The sequence below is a fragment of the Onthophagus taurus genome, chromosome 1, assembly GCF_036711975.1.
Source record: "Onthophagus taurus isolate NC chromosome 1, IU_Otau_3.0, whole genome shotgun sequence".
Lineage (NCBI taxonomy): Eukaryota > Metazoa > Arthropoda > Insecta > Coleoptera > Scarabaeidae > Onthophagus > Onthophagus taurus.
The window spans coordinates 11,145,167-11,167,705 of record NC_091966.1 but is presented as its reverse complement, the minus strand read 5'-3'; the positions used below and the strand labels follow the sequence as shown (position 1 = coordinate 11,167,705).

Genomic DNA, 22,539 nt, shown 5'->3' with positions numbered 1-22,539 from the left:
GCTGCCAAGGGAGCACCTACCAAATATTAATTTTGGTATGTAAATTTCGATTTGTTTTGATTGTTAATTGAATTTTCCTTAGAATTTTTTCAATATCATGATAACGTTATGTCAAACTCAAAATTTTGTAGAATGTATGAAGACTTTTGTGAACTGTAATTTTTCTTCCCGCAAAGGATGTCGATAAATTTTATTTATGTACCTATATATTAAAATATTCTGGCATTAAATTGTTAATATTTAAACGTTAATTTTGACGTTTATTAATTTTTAAATCCTAACCTAATTTTATCAACACATACCATTTTATAATTTTGTTAATCCAAAGCTATTCACCTAGAATTATATTTAAAATAAAAACGATAAATTTAGAACATTTTATAATTTAAAAATAGATTTTTATCGAAAAATTTAACGATTTACTATGATTGAAAAAAATTACTTAATTTTTATTGACAGTTAAACGTCACTTTGACATTTGTAATTTAAAAATCCTAACCTCTTTTACCAACACGAAAAACACACCTGTCATTGAGTAATTGTTTTTAGTTAACCAAAATCGATCTACTACCTGCCGTTTTGACATAACATACAACAAGAACGTACCGAAGAGGCGAGGTAGGCAAAAAACCGCAGGTGCACCGTTTGTTCCCATTTAATACCCACTTAAAGACACTTCCAAGCGACTCCAAAACGAATCTTTAAAACTACAGCAAAGAAAAAATAATAATATAAACGCTTACCTTCTTTTTATTATTCTTTTCCTACTTCTTCACTTCTAATTCTAACAGTGGGCAATCCCCCTTTTCCAGTCTTCTTGGTGATATAGTCTAAAACGTTAGGAAATAGCACAACAACACCACTACCGGTTTGACATCTTTAAACAGAGTACAGTCTCGATCCTCTCTTCTATGGTTCTAAGTGGTAAATTTAGAAAACGCTCCTCCGGTAAAATGTCTTTTGGATACGATGAATCGTGCGCTGTTGAGATCGTGTATTTGAGTAAAATTTTTAATGGCGAACCGTGTAGAGTTGTTTTAAACCGGCGAACGAGCTCCTCGCGCACACACAAACGCACAATCTTCGCTACGGTATTGGGCGTACTACTCGATTTTTGTATACTAACTCCGCGGGGAATCTCGACCGACGGGTTTCGTGTAGTTTTTTTTTGTTCGTACTCTACTACACTGGCCTAGCGTCCGATCGTTACGCCATCTACCATGAAAATTCTACTTCGATATTGATCTGTGTAAACTAAGTTATCTATCTGACAATATTTAATCGTATTTCTAAATTTTAAAATGTATTTTAAAATTTACTTTTTTTTTAATATTTGTAAATTATACTAAATTTGAAATTGGTTTAAAAAATATTTAAAGTGATAGTCATCATCAGCGGAGTATGTTTGGTTGCATATACTGACAATATTTATTAATTCTTTTAAATCCACACAATAATGCAATTAAACTGATTAATATTCAAAATACTTTAAAAAAATGATAATCAATAAATAATTTAATTGTAAAAAGTTGGTAAAAACAATTTTATTTGTATGATATTGGTTGGTTGGTTGCCTATATCACATACTTATAGTTTAATTTAATATCATCATATCATAATAGTTTACTTATTATTTATCTATATTAACGTTTTATACACATTTGGTACATAGTTGCTGGTCCATACTTCATAATCTATTTAATATTAAGAAAGGAATTATAACTAATCAATCTATATTACTTGGATATGGTTCTCTCTCAGAGTTGTGTACCAAATAACCATATAGGTTTTAAAATCTGATTGTGTGTTTTGTTATGCAATGATAGGTAAGAATTTCCTCCTATTAGCCCTTCATATGATCTACTTAATATGAATCATCCACCTCAACTTGTTGTCAAGTATCATCCTTAAGTATTTTGCACTGTTTTTATACAGAAGTTTTGTTCCATTAAGAGTCAAAGCTGTAATTTTATGTTCCATCTTTTGGTCTACTTACATATAATAACACTGATTGTCTGCAATATTTGACTGGAAACGGTCACGTTTGGTTTCACTGTGAGCAATGCTATCTCGTTTGCGAACGTAGCCAGTGTTATGTTTCGTAGATCTGGTAGATCGCTGGTATACAGGACATACAGTAGAGGACCAAGGACTCTTCCCCTCTGCTTCCACTTCGTTTATGTCTGAATATGCATCCTCGTGTTTAACCCTAAACAGTCAGTTAATTATGTACTATTTAAATATTTCTAAATCTTGCCGCCCAACTTTATCAAACACCTATTCTGTATCCAGGAACAGTGCAGAGCAAATTTGTTGAACTTCGACTGCTCTATTTATAACGTCTGTAATACAATGTACTTGTTCGATTGCTTAAACTGATGGTCAGGAATTAAATTTGTTTACGTTGAATGAATAGTTTACTTCGTTTTAGCAACAGCTTTTGAAATAGTTTTGCGCTATGGGCCTATATGATTTGACGTCATATAGCTTGTTGAATAAGTAATTCAACATAACTATTCCCTCTCTTGGAAGCTGTTGAAGTCTTTGCCCTATAACACTTGTCTACAAAAAAAAATTGATAAAAAGTACATTTGACGCCACTGTATTTTTCTTATGTAGTTTGGTCCCCTAAATCCAAAAATGACATTTAAAATTTTTTCTATGGATACGTTTTGGAGCTATGATTTTTTTAGGGATAATTTGACTATTTGTAGCATACCTCGAATTAGAGATGACCGATCTGGTCGTGCTATTCATCACATTAAACTATAGCCAATGGTGTTCCCTTGCGCGGCTATCCCAAAGACAAAGGAAACAACAATATTCCGTGTAGCCGCTTTGTAAACCAACGGCACAACATGCCTGTGACTTTTAAATCGGCATAAACTTTCCATTCATGGTCTTCGTAATTAAGAGATTTTTTGGTTTCTTTGGTATTTACAGCATGCGCGATCGGAATTGATGGTTTCTCATTTCCATTATGCAAGAGAACTGCTTTCAATCTACTTTTATTGTTATCAATAAACAACCGCCATTTGTGTGCATTATAAGGCTGGCCAAGCTCCTCGAAAAAACCGGGAATGTCTTTGCAAAAGCATATGTTATCAGTTGACGTATAATACTTTGTGTAAGGCCTGTCACGGTCTCTATAATATGTTACTTTAACACTCGTATCCAAAAAGTGATATTGCTTCATACGAGATTCATGTAATTCTGCTTTCTCCTTTGAAAGCTCCAAGTCTCTCACCCAATCATTCAGTTCTTCCTGTGTTAGAAGATGCTGTTCATGCTGTCCTTGACATTTAGTTAAATCACTTTGGAAATCTGACGTATCAGTACTTGAGGACTGAGATATAATGGAAGTTTGGGACTGAGATAAATCAGGGCAGTTGGGGATGGGAAGTGTATCTGAATGCGGAACTGGAAACGTGACAGATGGTACATTTGCATAAACCCATCGCATATTTTTTCCAATTCCGGTTTGTTTACTTAGGCAAAAGTAGCAGTCGGTTGTATGATAAAGTGGTCCTCTCCAAATCATTGGTACGCCAAATTTCATGTAGTATTTTTAACATGAAACACATACCCTGGCGCGCCGGAAGCCTATCCACTAAGATTTATATGGCAATTAAGACATAAAAAACTTGGTGTCCATTGTTCTTGAAGATTCTCAGCCGCTATTCCAAAATATTGGAGATAATTTTCTTGTACTGAATTAGTAAATTTACGCATGTTTTTCTTGACGACATATTCACCACACACATAACAGAAATTAAGGGGGTCGTTTTCACACTCAAAAATTCGTTGTCTTTTACTCATTTTATAATCAAGTATACAATTAAACTATATTACACGATACAATTTGTGAACAACTATTTAACGCTGAATATGGAACTCGAATGAATAACTTTAGCAATCTTACTCTCCACGAAACCTTCCCTTACGATACAGTGGGGGTTTTTATGATGCTCACTTTTTTCTTAACATTCCGTGAAAAAATCTTTTCATTTCTCCACGAGAAATGTATTTATTTTAATATTGTTGAAGTAGGTAAAAAAAGGTGGGACAAACCTGTATGCGAAGATCCTTTGTTCTAAAACCGATAGTTTTCCAAGAATAATAAAATGCACTGGTACCTCAAATATCCTTTTTCAGGTAAACTTAATTCACCGAGTAAAACGGCAATATACGTTAGGAATACCGCAAAATATAGAAACAGGAAAAACCTGGACATCTTTCTATTGTAAAAGTACGAACCCTATGTAAAAAATAAGACGGAATTTTTGCGGCTCTCCAAGGCGTTTGAGTGAATTTTGTATTGTGATTTTTGATTAAAAAAACTGTTTTTCAATTCAAATATAAAATAAAAATTGCAGCATTCCGTTTAAAATAACGAAGTTGTAGGCTACTTCCGGTACACTGGATGTGATAGCCATCTTGAAATTATTTTAAATTGAAAGATTGGGATGAATAGCTCCTACACGTAAAATGTCAGAAACGTACGAAACATGAAACCTAAAAATTTCTAACGGTCTAGTTGCACGGAAATTCATGTACAAGAAAAAACTGTGCTCTCACATATAGAAGATCATAATTTTTGATAATTTCTCCACCGATTCTCATACTGCGTACTTTGTTATCTTCTAAAAAGAGCAAACTTTACGTAGAAGGTAAAAAAGAATTTTTCTGCGACTCTCCACCGATATTGAATGAATTTTTGGTTCTCATTTTGTCTAAAAAAACCCCTTTTTCACATATTATGGGCCATTGTTTTAAAACTACCGAACCGATTGGAATAAGTATTAATACCATTTATTAACTATTCATTAATTTGATGAATAGCACGACCAGATCGGTCATCTCTAACTCGAGATATGCTGCAAATAGTCAAATTACCCATAAAAAAAACATAGCTTCAAAACGTATCCATAGAAAAAATTTATTTTAATACTTTTAAGTTTATTATCTTAATAGGAATTGTTGATAACTGAAACATTGCATGTAATTTGGTTACCATATCTATAAAAGAGTAAATAGGAATTTTTAAATAAATAGGCAGACTTTATTGTTATTCTGTTTCTATGTATGTGATAATTGTCTAAAGTAGGTATCCGATGAAAGCTTCGTTTTAATCTACCTCAACCCACCATTCGTACACTGCGTGCTTAACACGCGTGCTACACTGCGAAATATTTAGACGTTAAATTAGAAAAACCGATAGTGCAAATTAAAAAGATTATTACTAAATGTTAATGCCATTTATCTAAAAAAATATTTTTTCGATTGTGCCGTTTTACCCAATTTTTAAGTATAATTAAATTATTTTCTATACATGTACGATATATCTTTCAGGATTGCATCATATAGAGAAAAAATATTTGATTTTTTTCAAATAACTGAAATATTATTGTGTTAATAATTATGGTAATATAGTTCTTCATTAAAATTAGTCCAAAATTCTCTTCGACTCCTTTAGATATTATTTATGCAACTAATGTCCAATATGGACAAAAAGTCTCAGAGATTACTACTACACATAAAATTTAGAAAAGTTCTCTCTTTATCAATCTCCAGTGCAACTTTGAACTCTTTCGTAAATTTCTTCTTATTTTTTGCAACATGTGTTGTATTATTTGGCCATAATTCTTACAAATACGATTTCTAAGAATTATCTACATTTAATCAATACCAGTTCTAATAATTATAAATGATTATTAAATTGCTAATTATTATTATGCTTATAAAGCATTGATCTAAGTATGCGTGTGTTTGTTACTTATCAATTTGTGTTTTTAATTGATTGGACATCTATGGCATGTGATATATCAATGTACGTACTGGTAGATGGATATTGGTGGAGGCTTCAAATATTAGCGGGATATCAAAATCGACATTACATCGAAAACTGAAAAATAAAAATATGAAAACTTATGGTAGGTCTTTCTCACCCTATACAATGGACCCATACTTTTTTATTTTATGTCAAGTCGCCTGTAGGATAGCTTTACTTGACCTTTAAACTGATTTATGCTTACATTTTCAAGTAACCCAACATGTAGGGTGACTTGAGAAACAGTTTTTATGTTTTTTGTACGTTTTATACGGGTTCTGTTCTTTGCAAAAAATGGCATAGCGCCATATTTTTTGTTTTATGATGTGTTGTTATGGCAGATATTACTGAATTGATGTTAAAATTGCAGTCAAGTCAACTAACTCTACGGTATAGAATATTTTTCTCGAAGCTGCAGTAAACCAAATTCTATAAGCACAAAAAAAGTTATAAATTAAAATTCAGCAAGACTCCGGGCTATCGACCGGAGTCTTTCTGCCCATGCCAGTTCTAGTTAGCGGCAGCTTCAGTCTTCTCTGTTCATCAACATTTTTTGAAGGAGTGATGGGTGATCAGATGGGTGGTTTACTCTAGGGATAATGAGCATATGGTGGAGAAGATTGGTAGGGAAATTTAGGGTAGTTTTATGAGATAAAGATTGTAGACGGAAGATAATGGGAAGGATATTCGTGAGGTTATAAAGGAGATCATTGCTAGGGTTGAAAAGAAGATCTTGGGGATTCCTTATTTGTGTATGCCGATCTTTAGAACCATATTCTATAATTGGCCTGCATATGGATTTGTAAATGTGGGAGGCACATTTTGTGGAAATTCCGCGACCTCTGGATGACAGAGATATGAAGTGCTTGGGGTCAGAATTATAAACTTTTCAAAAATAAAAATGGTGGATACAATATAGAAAACTTAAATTACAAGAAAAAGGATAATTTACGCAAAGCTTGATATCCGGGGGGTTTTTGATGACTGGTACAGGATGCCTCCCAGTGTGCATAAAATCATTTTACATGGCTCTTTAGCCATCAAACATGCCCTTGTTCCAATAGGGCAGCTTTCAGAAGGGGCCCTGGAGGCAAGGAATAAGGGTAGGAGGCAGTACGTGTCTTTGTAAAGAAAACTCTGCTCTCCTCTGACTAGAAGAGATCTACTCAGTTCTTGGGAAAATCAAAAAGTGACTCGAGGATCCTGTTATTACAGGCCTTAGAACGTTCCAGAAAGTCCCATTGAAGGAGCTGAGTCCTGAGGAAAGGGAGCTGATCACGGATTCAGTGGAAGAGGATATGGTTGATGAGCAGAAGCGAAGAAGAATTCTCCGAGCTAATCGGAAGATGATTCTGATTGTGAAATTTTGAAAAAATAATTCTTAATTTTACTAGAAAATAAATTAGCACCTATTTTATTTTACACCAATTTTTCCATAAAAAATGTCAAAAACCTCAAAATTCATTCCAAATTTTGTTCTGAGAACTAAAACACCTACTTTTTCCTTCGTAGGTGTATTTTTCTTATTATTTTTTTAAGTTACTTTAGGCTTTTAGCCCTTGTTAAGTCCATAAAATAATTTTGTCCAGTTAGAATCGGGATTCAGCCCAGTGTGAGTCCTAATAAAATTGGCACGTTCCATTTCAAATGTATTCACTGTATTTAACTCATTTGATGCTTAATTGTTTTTTTGAATATTATAGATAATAGAATATTAAATGTGAACCAACTTTCCTTCTATAACATTTTGTCATATCTCCACCAACAGTCGAGATATCTGTGGTGACGATTAAAATCAAACACCCTGTATATGTACATACCCTATGGATACAAATTACAATTAATACTGAAATATAATACATATTATTATATTTCAGTATTATTTAATGGAGTTTAGTTGAAAAACGCTTTATTTATTATAGAATTTAGCTCTTTTAACGAAGTATAGACAACCAAATGTGTAGTATATATAGTTGTCTATAAGTCATCATTTGATTTAATAAGTGAATTGCAGCTAATTTATTTTGCGCAAAAGACGTAATACCGAATAATTAGAACATAATTACTAAATTAAATAATTAATAGACTGAAATAATGATCGATTTTATATTATAATTATAATACATCAAATACTGCAGCAGTTTGTATAAAAATTAAGTAATTAATTTAATAAATGTAACTTTTTAATTACATTGAAAATTAACTACGTAATACATATAATATTTATTGCACTTATTGTATTTTAAAAACGTAATTAAATTTTACCAGTAGCAACAGATTTAAATAAATATAAAACATTTTTCTTTACTTCATATTAATCTTTATGTATATTGATTAAACTAATCTGATAAATGTTATTAAGCGACGTTTCTCAATACCATGAAAATATAAATTTTCCGATTTTGCGATAATATTTATATTCCAAACAGGATTTAATCAATAAAATGATGCAATGACAGAGGTGCAGTGGGTGATAAGAGTCTAAATAAAAATGATTATCATTAACTTATAAATAACTTCCATTCTAATAACAATAATACATATATTTGTATTCTTATAAAATGTAGAAAAAATAAAATATAAATTTATATAAAGATCTTTTTTGAACGTTATTATGTAGTAATCCAGATTTAGATAGTTTTATTATCATCTGTAGACCACATTTTTTCCCGTTTCTATCTTTATTTTTATTTATCTTTTTTTTGTATCAAATGACGCAAACGCAAAGCATATTTTTAGGCCGGCGGAATTAAATTCTTGGCCTGTTCTTTCAATTAAGTCCAATAATAATAACGTTTGACGACATAACAATAGGTTTTTCACGAAACCTGACGCTCCTAACTCGGCGAGTTAAAAATTTTTTACATCGCTTAACCAAAAACGTTTTACAATGTTACGACCTATTAAATTTAACGATTTGGCATATACATTAGAATTCTATTCCTTAGTCTATGTAAACGTGTGGGGTCGTTTTTATATCACTATTTTATTTCTGAGACGTGTCTTTAAAAATATATAAATTTTTCATTCTATTTCTGTCGATTTATGACTCAATAAATTGTTTCAAAAATATTTTTAGCATCTAAATTCTTTTGTTGTTAAAGCGTAAAAGTTCATATTTTCTTAACTATTTAACATTCTATTGAGATGCCAAGTTGTTCACATCCTGCTTTTCATTTATCCAATCAACTCAAAAGCAATTCCATCCTTCAATTGAATTTAATATTCCCCAGGAAATGTTATCTAATCGAATTATTTACTTACTTCTAAAGTAAATAAAAATCAAAAGTGTTTTTTTTCTTAAATGTTTATTTATTGATTACTTTATTATTATTATTTTTAATACAACATCAAAAAGTAGTAATGTATGAAAAGTTTTTAAGAAAAAAAAACTTAGTATACTATTTTATTTATTATAAGATATATATTTTAATTATTTAAATAATGTTCTTCCTTATTATTAAGTTTAATAGAAAAATATGTACAAATATTATTGCTAGTCACTATCCTCTGGATTATTTCCATTTTTAATAATTAACGGTGTACATGATTTATCTTCAATCATACCATGCTCAATAAGAAAACCTTGGAGATCCTCAGAACAGAAATCATCACCCAAATCATCAGATAAACGAACGAAATTACCAACAACTTGTCCTGCTTTATAAATAAGTAAAGCAGGAACTCCATTAACTTTGAAATCTTGGCTGACACCAGCATGTGAACCAATAATGGCACAAAATTTCACTTCTTCATACATTTTTGATAATTCGTTTAAACATTCGTTCATAACTCGACAAGCTGTAACACTTTCTTCATATACGTGTACAATAACAGTAACATTTTTATTTTCTTTATCAATGGCATCTAAATATTCTTGACCATTACTTAAATAAATAACTTTACCGAATTTTAAATTATGTTGGTTCTGTTTTAACATCTCAACCATTCTTTGTTTTTGATAATTTAATAAAAAGTCATCATTTAATAATTCCATTAAATCCGGATCGTTTTCAGCCTTTTCTTTTTCTTCATCCAAAGCTGATTGAACAGTTAATGTTAATTTTTTCATCAATTCTAATCTTTCTTTTTCATCATCGACACGTTTTTCCGTTTCTAATTGTTTAAAACGTTGCCAATCTTTAATAACACCCTTTGGTCCCGTATTCGTCGAGGTTCCTTCCCATTTATTCGGTTCCGGTAACGAACCTACATTTTCTTTTAATTGTTTGGGTCCACTTGAATCTGAATCTTCACCGTCACTTTCTTCACTACTACTACAATAATTATGAAGTTTTTCACCCAGAATCTTATCTTCTAACGTCGCCATTTCAAACTTAATTCAATCGAACTTAAATTTTATATAACAGACGAAGTAAACGTGACCGACAACGAAATCGTACCGAATCGAACTGAATTTCATAAACAAACATGACACATTTGACGTTTACATTTCGGCGAACTAACCTATAAAAATAGTCGGTAATACAGGACGCGCTTTTACGTTTTAATCGTAAAACATCCATAATTAGATTTCAAACGTAAATAAATGCGAAGTAAATGTTAATTATTTAAAATTATGGTGTTATGTGAGTTAATAAAATGAGTATTTCGATGAGTCATCTTTTCTACATATTTAATCGTAGAAAGATGGTTTATTTAATTAGTTTTTTGCTCTTTGTTGTTCATATATGTTTTGAATTAAATTAACAATTGTTAACGTGACTAATTTCGATAATCATATCTTAAATTACCCATACAGTTCAATTTTAATCAATAATACACTATAATCATAATAAGTAACATAAATTTGACATTGACACTGACACTTTAATTGACACAAACTGACAACTTAATAAACTATCAACGCTAACATTCACTCATGCGTTTAAACCATCTACTTACCACATTTATCATAACTTTGGCATTATGCCCTTTTTCATCTTTCTTTGCATAGGCATTATTTACTTACACTTATGACAGACAATTCTGCTTGGGCAATTACTGGGTGGATTAAGTAGCTTAGTGACTGGCAGTGATGGTTCGAAGCCCGAATAAATTGGTCAATGGGCTAAGAACCGTTCACCAGAAAGAAAGACGTTACCAAATCTCCAAAGGAGGTTACCATTGCGCCAAAGATAAAATAATATAAGGAATATGAGGTAAGAACATAAAGTGTTGCGTACATAGAATAAACCGGGAGCAAAAATGGCATTGCTTAAAGCTCTGAAAAGGTATAATATAGCAATAAGAGCAGATGAGAAAATAAATTAGATAGGAAAAAGCGTCGGTGATATAAAAAAACATACAAATAAATTGAAATGACAAAAATAATTATTGGGGACATAAATGCAAAAATCGGGAAAGAAGGTAAACATTTAGGAACAATAGGAAAACAGCCTTCATGACAATGCCAGTGAAAACGTTGAGTTCTTAATAACTATAGCTACAACCAATATTATGGTTATCATTTCAACACTATTCCCATATAACAACATACATAAAAATACCTGGATATTATCAGATGGAACTACAAATAACCAACTAGACCACCTCTTCATAGATCAGAACATCTCTTGATGATATTGAATTAGTAAACGACCTAATAGATACACGATAGTCTGAAATAAGATAAACTGAATATAGGTGGATAACAACAATTATTAGATGAAGTACCTACTGAAAACAGTTTCGAACAGCAACAGTACCAATGAAATTGAATTAAAACAGTTACGATCATTACTGTCAAAAAAGTCTTAGGAGTGACTGAAAAAAAAGAAAACAAAATCATGATTAAACAAACAATGCAGAGACAACGTAGTACAAAGAGTTAAAACTTATATAAAATATGTGAAACGACGAACACGCGAAAGAGACAAAATTTGTAGAAGAAATAAAATACAATATGGAAATGGAGATAGAGCTTAAAAATAACAACACAAGAAATGCATATCAATATACAGGGTTTCCCAAAACTCCCGGGACGGAGCTATAAGTTTTGAATGAGTCAAGAAAAAAATTTGAAAAAAATGTACGTTTAATAAGAGAAGGTCATACTCAGAGACCACAGAAAATTAATGTATGGGCTGGTATTATAAGAGAGAATGTAATTGGTCCATTTTTTATTAATGGAAATTTAAACGAAGAGAGATATCTGCATCTGTTAGAAAATCTAGTGGTTCCAAGTGTACGTGCCGTATGCCCTAATGGTGTTGACAATAAGTGGTTCCCACAAGATGGTAGTCCTCCACATTTTAGTCGCGCAGTCCCAGACTTTTTAAGCCGTACGTTTCCAAACCGTTGGATTGGTAGTAGAGGTGACATTGAGTGGCCACCACGATATCCTGAGCTAACACCACTCGATTTTTTCTTTTGGGGATTTCTGAAAAGTAGAGTGTATGCAACAAAACCAGAATCAATCAAGAATCAAGAATGATTTGGGAAATCGCATAGTATAAAATATGCGGAAATCGTATAGTGTATGGTGTAATAACCATTTGAAAAAATTCAAAATTATTTGAAATTAATTACACTACGGAGGGAGATGTGCAACTAGAACATCATGAGTCTGATTGACACGTAGTGTAATAAGGACAGATTCTTTTCACAGATGTTAGTAGAAAGTGGTGACTTTTTGGTCTATATCATCGGATTCACCGGTTATTGGATGCATGGAAAGTAAGAAACGATATATACAAGAATAGAAAGTTAAAAAGGTAGTATATGAAAAACTATTTCAAAAGCTGAAGGAGATTGAACCTAATGCCGATAAAGACATAGAAAGAAAATCAATGTTACAATGAATTTGAAATTATTTACGAACCAAGCTTATGGTGCTTTGAGGAATTATATTTTCTGAGAGTATTTATTTTTTCATTTTAGTCAAAATAAATACATACATACATACATACTGCAAATTTGAAAAAGCGAAAACAAATCGTTATATGTTAGAACAATACCAAAAGATATGATATTTTATTAAACATTAAACAGTTACTGAAAAATTGATAGCTTGTTCAGATATTTTTGAACCAGACACCACTCTGGAAGATGGTATGAAAGTTGGACGTCAAGATCGCAGGAAGCCTAAAAGTGGAAAAATAAGACATGCATTTTCAATAGTGTTACGGCGGTTATAAACGTTTTCTTCCTTGGCGAGATTTCTCTTGCTAACTTGTTTTATTACAGAAAGATTTGTTTTGATATTGGTTGATGGTAAGTTTTTCGTTCCAAAAAAACATATTTATACGTATTTCAAAACATCCTTCTGTTTGAAATGCCTCCAGTTACTCTCATATCAGCCATCAACAAATCCTAATTTATGATGTTCATTAAAACAATACTAAATAAATGTTGGTGGCATAAATGCTTACTTGTAGTATAAACAGAATATTAAGTGTTGTATCACAAAATCTTCATACAGTGTATTTGCAATAATAAAAAAACTGTTTTTAAAAACGCATATTTCTATCTGGGAAGTTAATTCTAATATCTCCACTGCAAACACAAAACCAAAATCTTCATGAGCAAAAATCCTTTACTCTTGTCTACATATGCGTCAGTTTAAATTTCAAAAACAAGCCGTTTATTCTTAGGTATGGATAAATTTTATCAATACGATGAGTCCCGACCAAAACACATACATTGTTTAGATATGATTTTGGACAACAAAATAAACCTGAATATTCATATTCAAACAGATTTTAATATTTTTTTTTCTATTCATGTTTCTTTTCATTCAAAATTTCTATCAAGTGTTTAAAACTTGTTTTTAGATTTTGAATTAAAGTCTTAACGTTTTAAATAAAAGAAAATATCTGATAAATAAGTACATTTATTTTCTGTATAATCCGCGTTCTACGTACTTTTTTATTTGTCACCGTCTAAAACACCCTGTATATAATTTTCAAGTTATAGTAACTATTAAAACAAATTATAATTATGAAATTAATGTATTTAATAAAAAATGCAATATTGGAGGTAAAAAAACTAATAAATTTTTAGCAAAAAACTTATACGAAGCTCTAGATTTTCTTATATTACATTTGTATAAAATAAATAAATTGTAATCATATCTTTATGTAATTATACATAACATTTATGTACTCTTCTACAATTTATCGAGGCTAGGCGCGATAGATAATAAAATTTTACAACATTATAATCATCAACTATGTTTAGACATTTTAAACTGGTGGAGTAGTTTTAAATCTCGTGAATAAAACTGTCACTTGGGCATTAAATATTATTTTTAAATCTTTTATTTTGTTTTTGCGCAAGTTCCACGAGAATCCAAAGCTGCTTCAAAACATTTCTAAAATCAATACCACTTCAGAAGCTTTAAAATTTTTATTTCTTCATTTTGTACCAAAATCTCACAGGTTTCACAACCATTTAGTTATAAATAGTTGTTGGTTTACATAAAAATTATTTTTTTTTAATAAGTGGTATTAAATTTTAGAGTATATTGCATAAATTATTTTTTCTTTAGATATATATCTATGCATAGAATATAATATGAGTATTACTTTTAATATTATTTTTATTTCTTAGTTTTTATATGTGTCTTTGTTTTGATAACCAGATACGTAACCAGAACCATCCACCATTTCTTTACGACCAGCTATTCCTTTTCCTTTTCCAGCATCATCGAAACGTTGTTTATGCGTTCCAGTATATTTTGAGGTGTCTGTAAGTCTGTTTACTGTTTCAGTAGCTTTTCCAACCTTAAAATAGAACCAATATTAAAACTACTCTAAATACTTAGAAGAAAAAGAAATTTACCCCAACCGTGGAAACACCGGGTAATCCACATCCAGCTAATTTCGATTTTATATCAACTAATTCAACCTTCTTAGCTTTAGCTAAATCTTCCAAAAATTTTACGTAATCAACAATACCCAGCTTCATTGATTTTAATTTTTTAAAGTAAATTCCTGTATCGGTAGTTGTTATTTTTTTACCATCGATAACCTTGGCTTGTTTCATCCATTTATCGCTTTGGGATAAAGTAATTTGTTTACCATCCGATTTCGGATCGCCAAATTTCGAAAACGATTTAAATTGGTCTTCGAAAGATGCTGTTGGTGTTGAAGCACGATCACCATTTTCGATTTTTAAATTTTCTACTTCTGTAGTTGGTGGTTCGGGTTTTGATTCCTCAGACATTTTAACCTGAAAAATAATAGTTATTATTATTTAACACGTGGTCAACTTTTTGGTTACAATAAAGTTTTCGTTCTGAACTGGTTTAAAATTTCAGAAAACTGGTTTAGTTGCTCAAACAACCCTCTATACAGAAAACTTTACAACCGACAATTTTTAATTTTTTTACGTTCGTTATTGTTTACCAAACTTTCAATTCCGTCAGCATTGCAGACAGGACACTCTTGACCTAGTTTTATTACACTTTGTGAAGGAAATTACTCCCTCGTAGACTCATAAAATGGGAAGGGTGTGACTAACGAGGTCTTAAAGGGATTAAATGGTTACTAACCGGAAGTAATACATTTATTAAGATTTTAAATTAATGATAAAATTCATTTTGATTATTTAATCCAAATGATTTAAATTATTTGTAATCAGGGAAGTATTTTCGTGAAAAAAATGTTTCTTTCGCAATTTTTTACTGCATAAATGAAATTTCAGACTATTTTTGGTGTATTGCGTCATGTGTGCGTGCGATTTTCACCGTGTTACGGGAAGTGATCAAAATAGAACCGACGAGTTAAATTTCTAAATTTATTTTTGGTGAATGATAGAAAGCAAACCATCAAATTGAAAATGTGTTTGAATGCGGATGTGATAAGAATAAATGATTGTTATTGAGAGAATGATATATTATGCGTGATAAATAACAACATAAAGTTTTATGGTTTATTGTTATGTGTATGGACGTTAAATGAAATTTTTTATTAAACATCTTTAAAAAAATTAAAGTCATAAAACACTTTTTTCTTTTTAATATTTCGATTTTTGAAAATTTTGTCCTCTTTTAATAATAATATCATCATTTTTTAAGATATTTATATGAAAATTACACAGATATGTTTTATCTAAGTTTTACACAAAAGTAGATGTTTTGATACCTCAAAATATGTTGAGGTTGGAGTATCTTTTTTAATTACAAATTTCAAATTATGATATTAAATTAATGTCAAATTCATTTTCTGCCAAGAGTATAAAAATCTGAGTGAAATGACTGCAGGCTACTCCAGTTTATTTTTATTTCTAACAGCATTCCTGGCCTATTTTTTAATTCGTTTTTAAGGAGGCCTCGTTTTCTTACATTCGCCACTGCAACTTTTCTATAAGAGATATTGCGTGAATGCATAAAATGTTTTTGGTGGAAATATTACTCATGTACACTAAAAACGTAGTTTTTCGGTAAACAAACCGTTTCAACAAAAAGTGTTTATCATCTCTTATTGCAGATAGATGATATTTTTCACAAACTCTTGGAGGGTATGTCTTTTCATCTTTATACTTCTCTTCAAACTGTCTTCTTACAAAATTATTGAAACCTTTCTTGGAACGTATGTTGAAACTACATTATTGAACAACTCATTGACATAATGAGAACTGCCTTTCAAACACTTTTCCAACAAGTCTGGCTAGGATAAATCGGTGAGATTGCTATGATTATAATCATAAAGTTTGCAGGCAAAGAAAAATGCCTCTTGCTCATCTTTTCTACAGAAGAGATAAAAGTAAGAGTAAAATCATTTATGCAACGTAATGTTATTTGGTAGCGGTTTTTATGTTTTATTTGAGCTTCCTCAATTCCATCCTGTTCTGAATACGACTAACACACTCAATCTATTCTATGTCACCATTACCTAAGTATTCAACAGAGCGAACATTGCAAATGTCTTCAAACACTTGTCTCATTTGGTTCTTTTTTATAAGAAAAATACTTTGCCATATCAGAAAAGTATACTGTTTAGCGATGTATGGTAATTGTAGTGACAGGACTCTTCAGGGCTTTCAAAGTTTTATTCTATATTACTATTAATCTAATACTAAAGTATAAAATATACATTGAGAATTATTAAATACAATTTGACAACTGATTTGATAAAAGGTTAGAGAAGTGGGATGCTGATGTTTAATTAACTTATGAGAAGTGTGGTTCATTATTAAGTTTGCTTTTGAACAAATAGGAAAGAACACTTTTTAGTAACAATCACATAAAATTACAGCGAACTATACTGAATCCCAAAAAGTTTGCGCCCCATTTGAGTGGCCACATATTACACATTTTATAAATGAAGACTTATGACACATCTTCCTGCTTATTGGAAAACTGTGCTGGTAAAGCTGAATCTTCGGAATGCTTAAGAGTATGGACTCATAAGTGCTGTATTACATAAAACTGTAGTTGACATCTGTAACAAATTTATTAACTTTGAAGTCGTTACAATGTAAAAAACAATTTTACAAGACATATGTTTCAAAGTGTACGCTCATCGCTGTTCGAGATTATTGATAAAATTGTTCCTACGCTATTGCACACGTCCGATAAGGTTAACGACAACAATACGAATCGTAACTTAATCGAATTAGGATATTAATCAGAATAGCGGTATTATTATAACGTCTACAATTCTACTGTGGAACTGATAACAGATAATGGAATTATTATCAATAATCTGCAAGTGTAGCTATATTAGGCTTTGAATGAAATCAATCGAATAAAAAGGCGAGTAAACTCATTTTTAGGTACAGAACAAGGAATTCTTGCAAATAAGTACAAGAAAAATGAAATCAGAAAAGAACTCTTATAGCCCAGTTACTCCAATGAGGAAAACTAACTTATTGCGAGAGACACTTGGTCTCTAGCTGAATAAAAAAAGCCTAAAAATCAGAATAAGAAAAAGAAATCGCCTAGCCACCACCGTGGTAAGCCGACGATGAAATACAAATGAAGTACAAAAAAGGTAAATTCCACTATAAGATGTGCATGATGAATAACAATCAAATTAAATAACTCAAAAACTCAAGAAAACTGTCTCTAATTACAATATGTAGCATATTAACATGCTATTGTATATCAAACATCAAGCACAAGAAAGTGAAGATAGAAGCAACATGGCCATACAATCAGATTTTACAGAAGAATGCCAGCTTGGGTGAAATGCATATGATCTTGTATAGTGTATGGTGTGTAAGTGCAGACCACAATCCATGAGAACAAAAAGCAATCAATGGATGCTTGTAATAAGAATAAAGTTTTAAAAGTTGACATAAAAATTAATGGTCATTTATAATTTATAACACTAGCTTTAATTGCTGGCATCATTATGCTATTAAGAAAAAAATCCCCTTAAATATGAAAAATCATAGCTGATAAGTGATTTCCAAACTTATAAGTGATTCACAGTTGAGCTGATCAAGGTTATCAATAACATGCTGAATTTTAACTTCAGATCGGTAACTATTTCTGGAGTGTTGACGTAGACCGTAGATTTAGGAAACCATAGCAGAATTAATCATATTTTGTCATAATATCACAAATCACAAGATCTAGCTAATCAATAAACATAGAATATACGATGTGATTGTTTTTGCTGGAACCACGCATGCAGAAGATTCGCCCGATCAAATTATTGCTATAGAACTCCTGTGTTACATTGGGATAGCAATACTCAAGTGTGGATTTGGATTTATGACGGCGTTCACACTATTTATGTACTGAGTGGACAATTAATATAGTGAAGTGTATTCGGCTTTCTTATATTTGTTTGCGAACCACGCCATTTGAAAAGATTAAAAGTCAACGTCGACTTTATTTTGTTCCAAATATTGACTTATGAATAGTCAACGTTGGAGACACCCACGTGGTTTTAATTATCGTATAAATTGAATTTTGTATAGATTGCTTTGTGCTTCTTGCTATTTTGCTTCTCGAAATATCCAATTACTAAAACGGTGCTGTAAATTGTCGGGTTTTTAACAGTAGTTTCACTAATCATACGACCCACACTAGAAGTTTTGGATTCGACAATGAATCAGTTTCTTCAAATTTTGCAATTAACTATTTAACAGTTGACTTATTGATGTGGCTTCTCGATCAATCACTCCACTCATTTTTCAAATCATTTCTACCGAAATTTATAATGTTATAAGTTATAACACAAAAGGGTTTTGAACAAAAAAAGAAAAAGTGGTTAAAGTGCAGGAATTTTATCATTGGACCAAAATGGGAGCTTTTAGTAAATCTGAAAAAGTATAAATGCCAAGATTGCATATGCTGGTTAGTATAACGATGGTATGATGGTATTTATATGGTATGTGGTACTACATGTGACGATTAATACGCGATACTATTCAAGAACATAGATGAAAGTGTCGGAAATCTACACATCTGTAATTCCATTCCGCTTTTCAACTTTCACTGTTTACCTGTATTCTATTGTTATTAAAATGTGTTATTATGATTCGTCTAAATGTTAATCAAAATTGAGTTTGTTTTAAATATGTGTGTATAATAAAAAGTATATAATCGAAACAAACATATAAAATAACAAAATCAAAAACATACTTAATTTATATTAAAAAACAGTAATGATTAGATAAACAAAAATAAAAAATTAAAAACGTTTGTTTAATTATCGATTTTACTATTTTAAACAATGATGTCACTATTTACAGTACAACATTATGTAAGTTCTTTAAAATTAATGATGTTATGTAATTTTGAAGAACGCAAAATTTGTGTCAAGATAAAAGAAAGAAAAATTTTTAAGTACTCAAAAAAAATTTAATTACTTTACAATGTTTAATTTTCGTATTGAGAGATTGAGAGTAGAGCAAATATTATATCGTCTCCATAACATTTTATACACTGATAAAAGATAATATCGCTATAGATAACATGAAATAAGACAAGAATGTGGCATATCCCTTTAACTTATGACGGAATAATTAACAACAAGGTAATAATTGTCGCCGTAAGTGGTCATTTCTATTTATAGAAAAAAATATATATAAACGTAGTATTATATCATCACCAAAAACAAATTTGAAACAATCACAAAATTTTAAACACAAAGGCCAATGAATAATATATGAAAGATTAAACACATCGAAAACTGTACTTTTTATTAAAGCCCTTTGTGTTATACTGAGGATGAATGCATGCGCAAACCCCTATTTTATCGATTTTTAGATGTTTCACGAGATTTTACTCCCTCTCTGTATTTTCCCATTAGTCGTTAACATTTAAAAAGCTAAATATACTTTTTTGTTTCCAAAATTAGAAAATAATTTAAAAAAATTCTTAAAACCCCTTAGATAAAAATTAGTAGAAAAACTTACGTTTTTTTAATATAATAAAATAAACTATCCAAAATGATTCAACAGGATTGCTTATACGTGGTTTCAAAAACGTTTCGGTTTCGTTGCGAGTCACACGGTAAACTGAATGCGATCAACAACACGCGTTTTCGCGGCGTCGTCGTTTTCAAGCGTCGCGGCGCATCTGATAGGATAGCGATCCGGAGGCGTTTCTAGACTCTATTAACTTTGACAGATTGAGGGTGTTGGATAGTTCCGTTTATTACGTGATAACGTTAATTGCGGTTTAACATGAAATTTATAAAACGTTATATTGCAGTAGTAAATTAGGTCAATGATGGTTTGGGAAAAGTTAAATTACTTTCTTTATCTGATTGTTTAGTTCAAGAGAATTTAAGATTTCATCAATTTTGTACTATTAAAAAGCGATTGGAATAGTTAAAACTTAAAAAAATAAATAAACTATAGGTAACAGTTGTAAGAAATTGTTGGTATAAGAATTTAAAATCATAAAATAGTTTGTATCATTAGCAAAAAGAAGACTAGGTCAACTAAATTAGGTTATATCAAGAAAAGCATAAATTACGTGACTTGGAAACGGTTCAATATTCCCTTTATTTATCTATTTTGTATCACACATACATTGTGCTTCGTAATTAAGAATTTATCTTTTCTTTTACTGTTCTCAATAATGATGAAAGAAGCTTTCAAATAAAGGGGCTTCTGAGTATAATGACTTAGCGAGTTGTCCTTTATGTAATTAAAGTTTAATAATTAAAGTTGTTTTTGTTTTAGTTTGGTAAAGTTTATCTCGTTGTAGTGTCTCGAGTGTTGCTTTATCTTTACTTCAGTAACCGTCTTCTTTGGCGAACAAGTCACAAGTCTGGTACGTGTCAGCCTTGAGTTAAACGAGGGTGATATCAAGATTTATGTCGTTAGCATTTGGGTGTAGATCTAAAAACAGTTGGTGTATTGTTTTTATAGACAACCTGCCGTTAAATATTTTTGGCTCATATTGTTCTTCAAGAGTAATGAGATTTTCTGGTGAGTAAACTCTTTATGTGGCAAACGACCAATGGAAAACTAGCATTTGACAGGTCATTGTCAGCACATTTTGCAACTAGTGAAAAAACAGAATCTTGATATAGTCATATACAAGAACCAGACACAGAAAAAGAAAAGATTTCAAAGACAGCTAAATTAACCTCAGTTAAAGAAGAAACCCCAAAGGAAATAAATGTTGGTTTTGACTGTTCTTTCAAATGTAATTGCTTAAATAGCGTTATTAGTCACGTTCTAAACACTACATTTTTCTTAATAACCCCTCAGTAATTCGTTGTAATAAGATCAAGTTATCTTGGTTGTCAAGAATTTATAAAATGTTTGCTTATAATACGATCATGAAAAATTACTTGCTGTGAAACCGTAACAAACAAAGACTTTCTTGCCATGAAGTCCGGTTGGCTGATTGCTAGTGATTCGTGCCAAAAGTCAAGACCCCTTATTTTAGAGATCAATATCTTGAAACAACAAAATTGCGGTAAAGTTTGTAGTAATCACTGAACATTTCAAGAAATCATAAGACGTGCGGGGAGAGCTGGCTTCCATCTAATCGGAATGATGCTATGTGTTGGTGTGTTCCAGGCAGGACGAGCGCCTTTATTTCATTATGTAGATAAAATAAAGGCGCGACGTCCTGTCTGGAACACACTATATTTTCTGATTGAACGAAACTCCACTCTCCCGGCATGGCTTATTTCTGTTTCTTTTTAATTTATAATTCGCGCAAATCGCTCTAAAAAAATTAGAGAGACATATCTTTGATAAACAAATAACGGGATTCGACAATTGCAATTATTTGAGACATTTTGAAGAATTTTTGCAGCTAGGACAACTAGATCTTGACAATCTATTACCGTAAAAAAATATAGTTATAGAACCTAAAGTAATGCCTAGGACTGGAACCCTAGGAGATGACTCATTGAAAAAAAGAAGAAAGTTTCTTCTAGTTTGTTTAATATAACACTAATAAATGTCCACTGCCCTACAGAAGAGCAAGAGGAGGATGTCAGCAATCCCCAAGAAATGAAATCTATTACTTTCAAACATTATTGGGGAGAGAACTGGGAAACAAAACACTACACGATAAAGGCAGTCAACCAGGAGAAAGAAAATACTGTACCCCCGACATTATAAGAAGGTAGAGAAGCAATAAATGTTCAAAAAAATGATAAAGCGCAGCATTGATGAAATTCCTCCAGAAATATATAAACTACAATCACTTAAAAGAACATTTACACATACTCACAACAAAGATATTGCAGAATGAAACAAGCTCTACCGATTGGAAAAGAACATCAACTACCCGATGTACAAAAATAGGAAGCAAACATAGGCTTACAAGTTATCGC

General features: G+C 31.1%; 3 protein-coding genes across 4 annotated transcripts in view; all 3 read right to left on the bottom strand.

Annotated features, from left to right (window-relative positions):
• The window catches only part of LOC111420486 (SNF related kinase), a 55,519-nt gene extending 54,344 nt beyond the window's left edge, over positions 1-1,175 (bottom strand). For both annotated transcript variants that reach the window (XR_011640683.1, XM_023053487.2), the window contains exon 1: positions 744-1,175. The gene's annotated coding sequence lies outside the window, so the exon portion shown is untranslated. The remainder of the gene's footprint in view (positions 1-743) is intronic.
• A 7,183-nt stretch (positions 1,176-8,358) lies between these two features.
• Positions 8,359-10,293, bottom strand: LOC111420502 (phosducin-like protein). The gene has a single exon (XM_023053507.2). The coding sequence runs from the start codon at positions 10,158-10,160 to the stop codon at positions 9,327-9,329; it is 834 nt and encodes a 277-aa protein (XP_022909275.1). The 5' UTR covers positions 10,161-10,293; the 3' UTR covers positions 8,359-9,326.
• Positions 10,294-13,646: 3,353 nt separating this feature from the next.
• LOC111420485 (tubulin polymerization-promoting protein ringmaker) lies at positions 13,647-20,303 on the bottom strand. Its single transcript, XM_023053486.2, has 3 exons — positions 20,150-20,303; positions 14,615-15,004; positions 13,647-14,556 (listed from the first exon to the last, which is right to left on the bottom strand). The coding sequence occupies exons 2-3, from the start codon at positions 14,996-14,998 to the stop codon at positions 14,380-14,382; spliced, it is 561 nt and encodes a 186-aa protein (XP_022909254.1). The 5' UTR covers positions 14,999-15,004; positions 20,150-20,303; the 3' UTR covers positions 13,647-14,379.
• Between the last annotated feature and the right edge of the window lie 2,236 nt (positions 20,304-22,539).

Excerpts from the sequence above, each read along its gene's own strand:
- LOC111420502 (XM_023053507.2), bottom strand. The coding sequence starts at position 10,160 with ATGGCGACGTTAGAAGATAAGATTCTGGGTGAAAAACTTCATAATTAT.
- LOC111420485 (XM_023053486.2), bottom strand. The coding sequence starts at position 14,998 with ATGTCTGAGGAATCAAAACCCGAACCACCAACTACAGAAGTAGAAAAT. Across the intron at positions 14,557-14,614 it reads CCGGTGTTTCCACGGTTGGG|GTTGGAAAAGCTACTGAAAC; the intron begins GTAAATTTCTTT and ends TTCTATTTTAAG.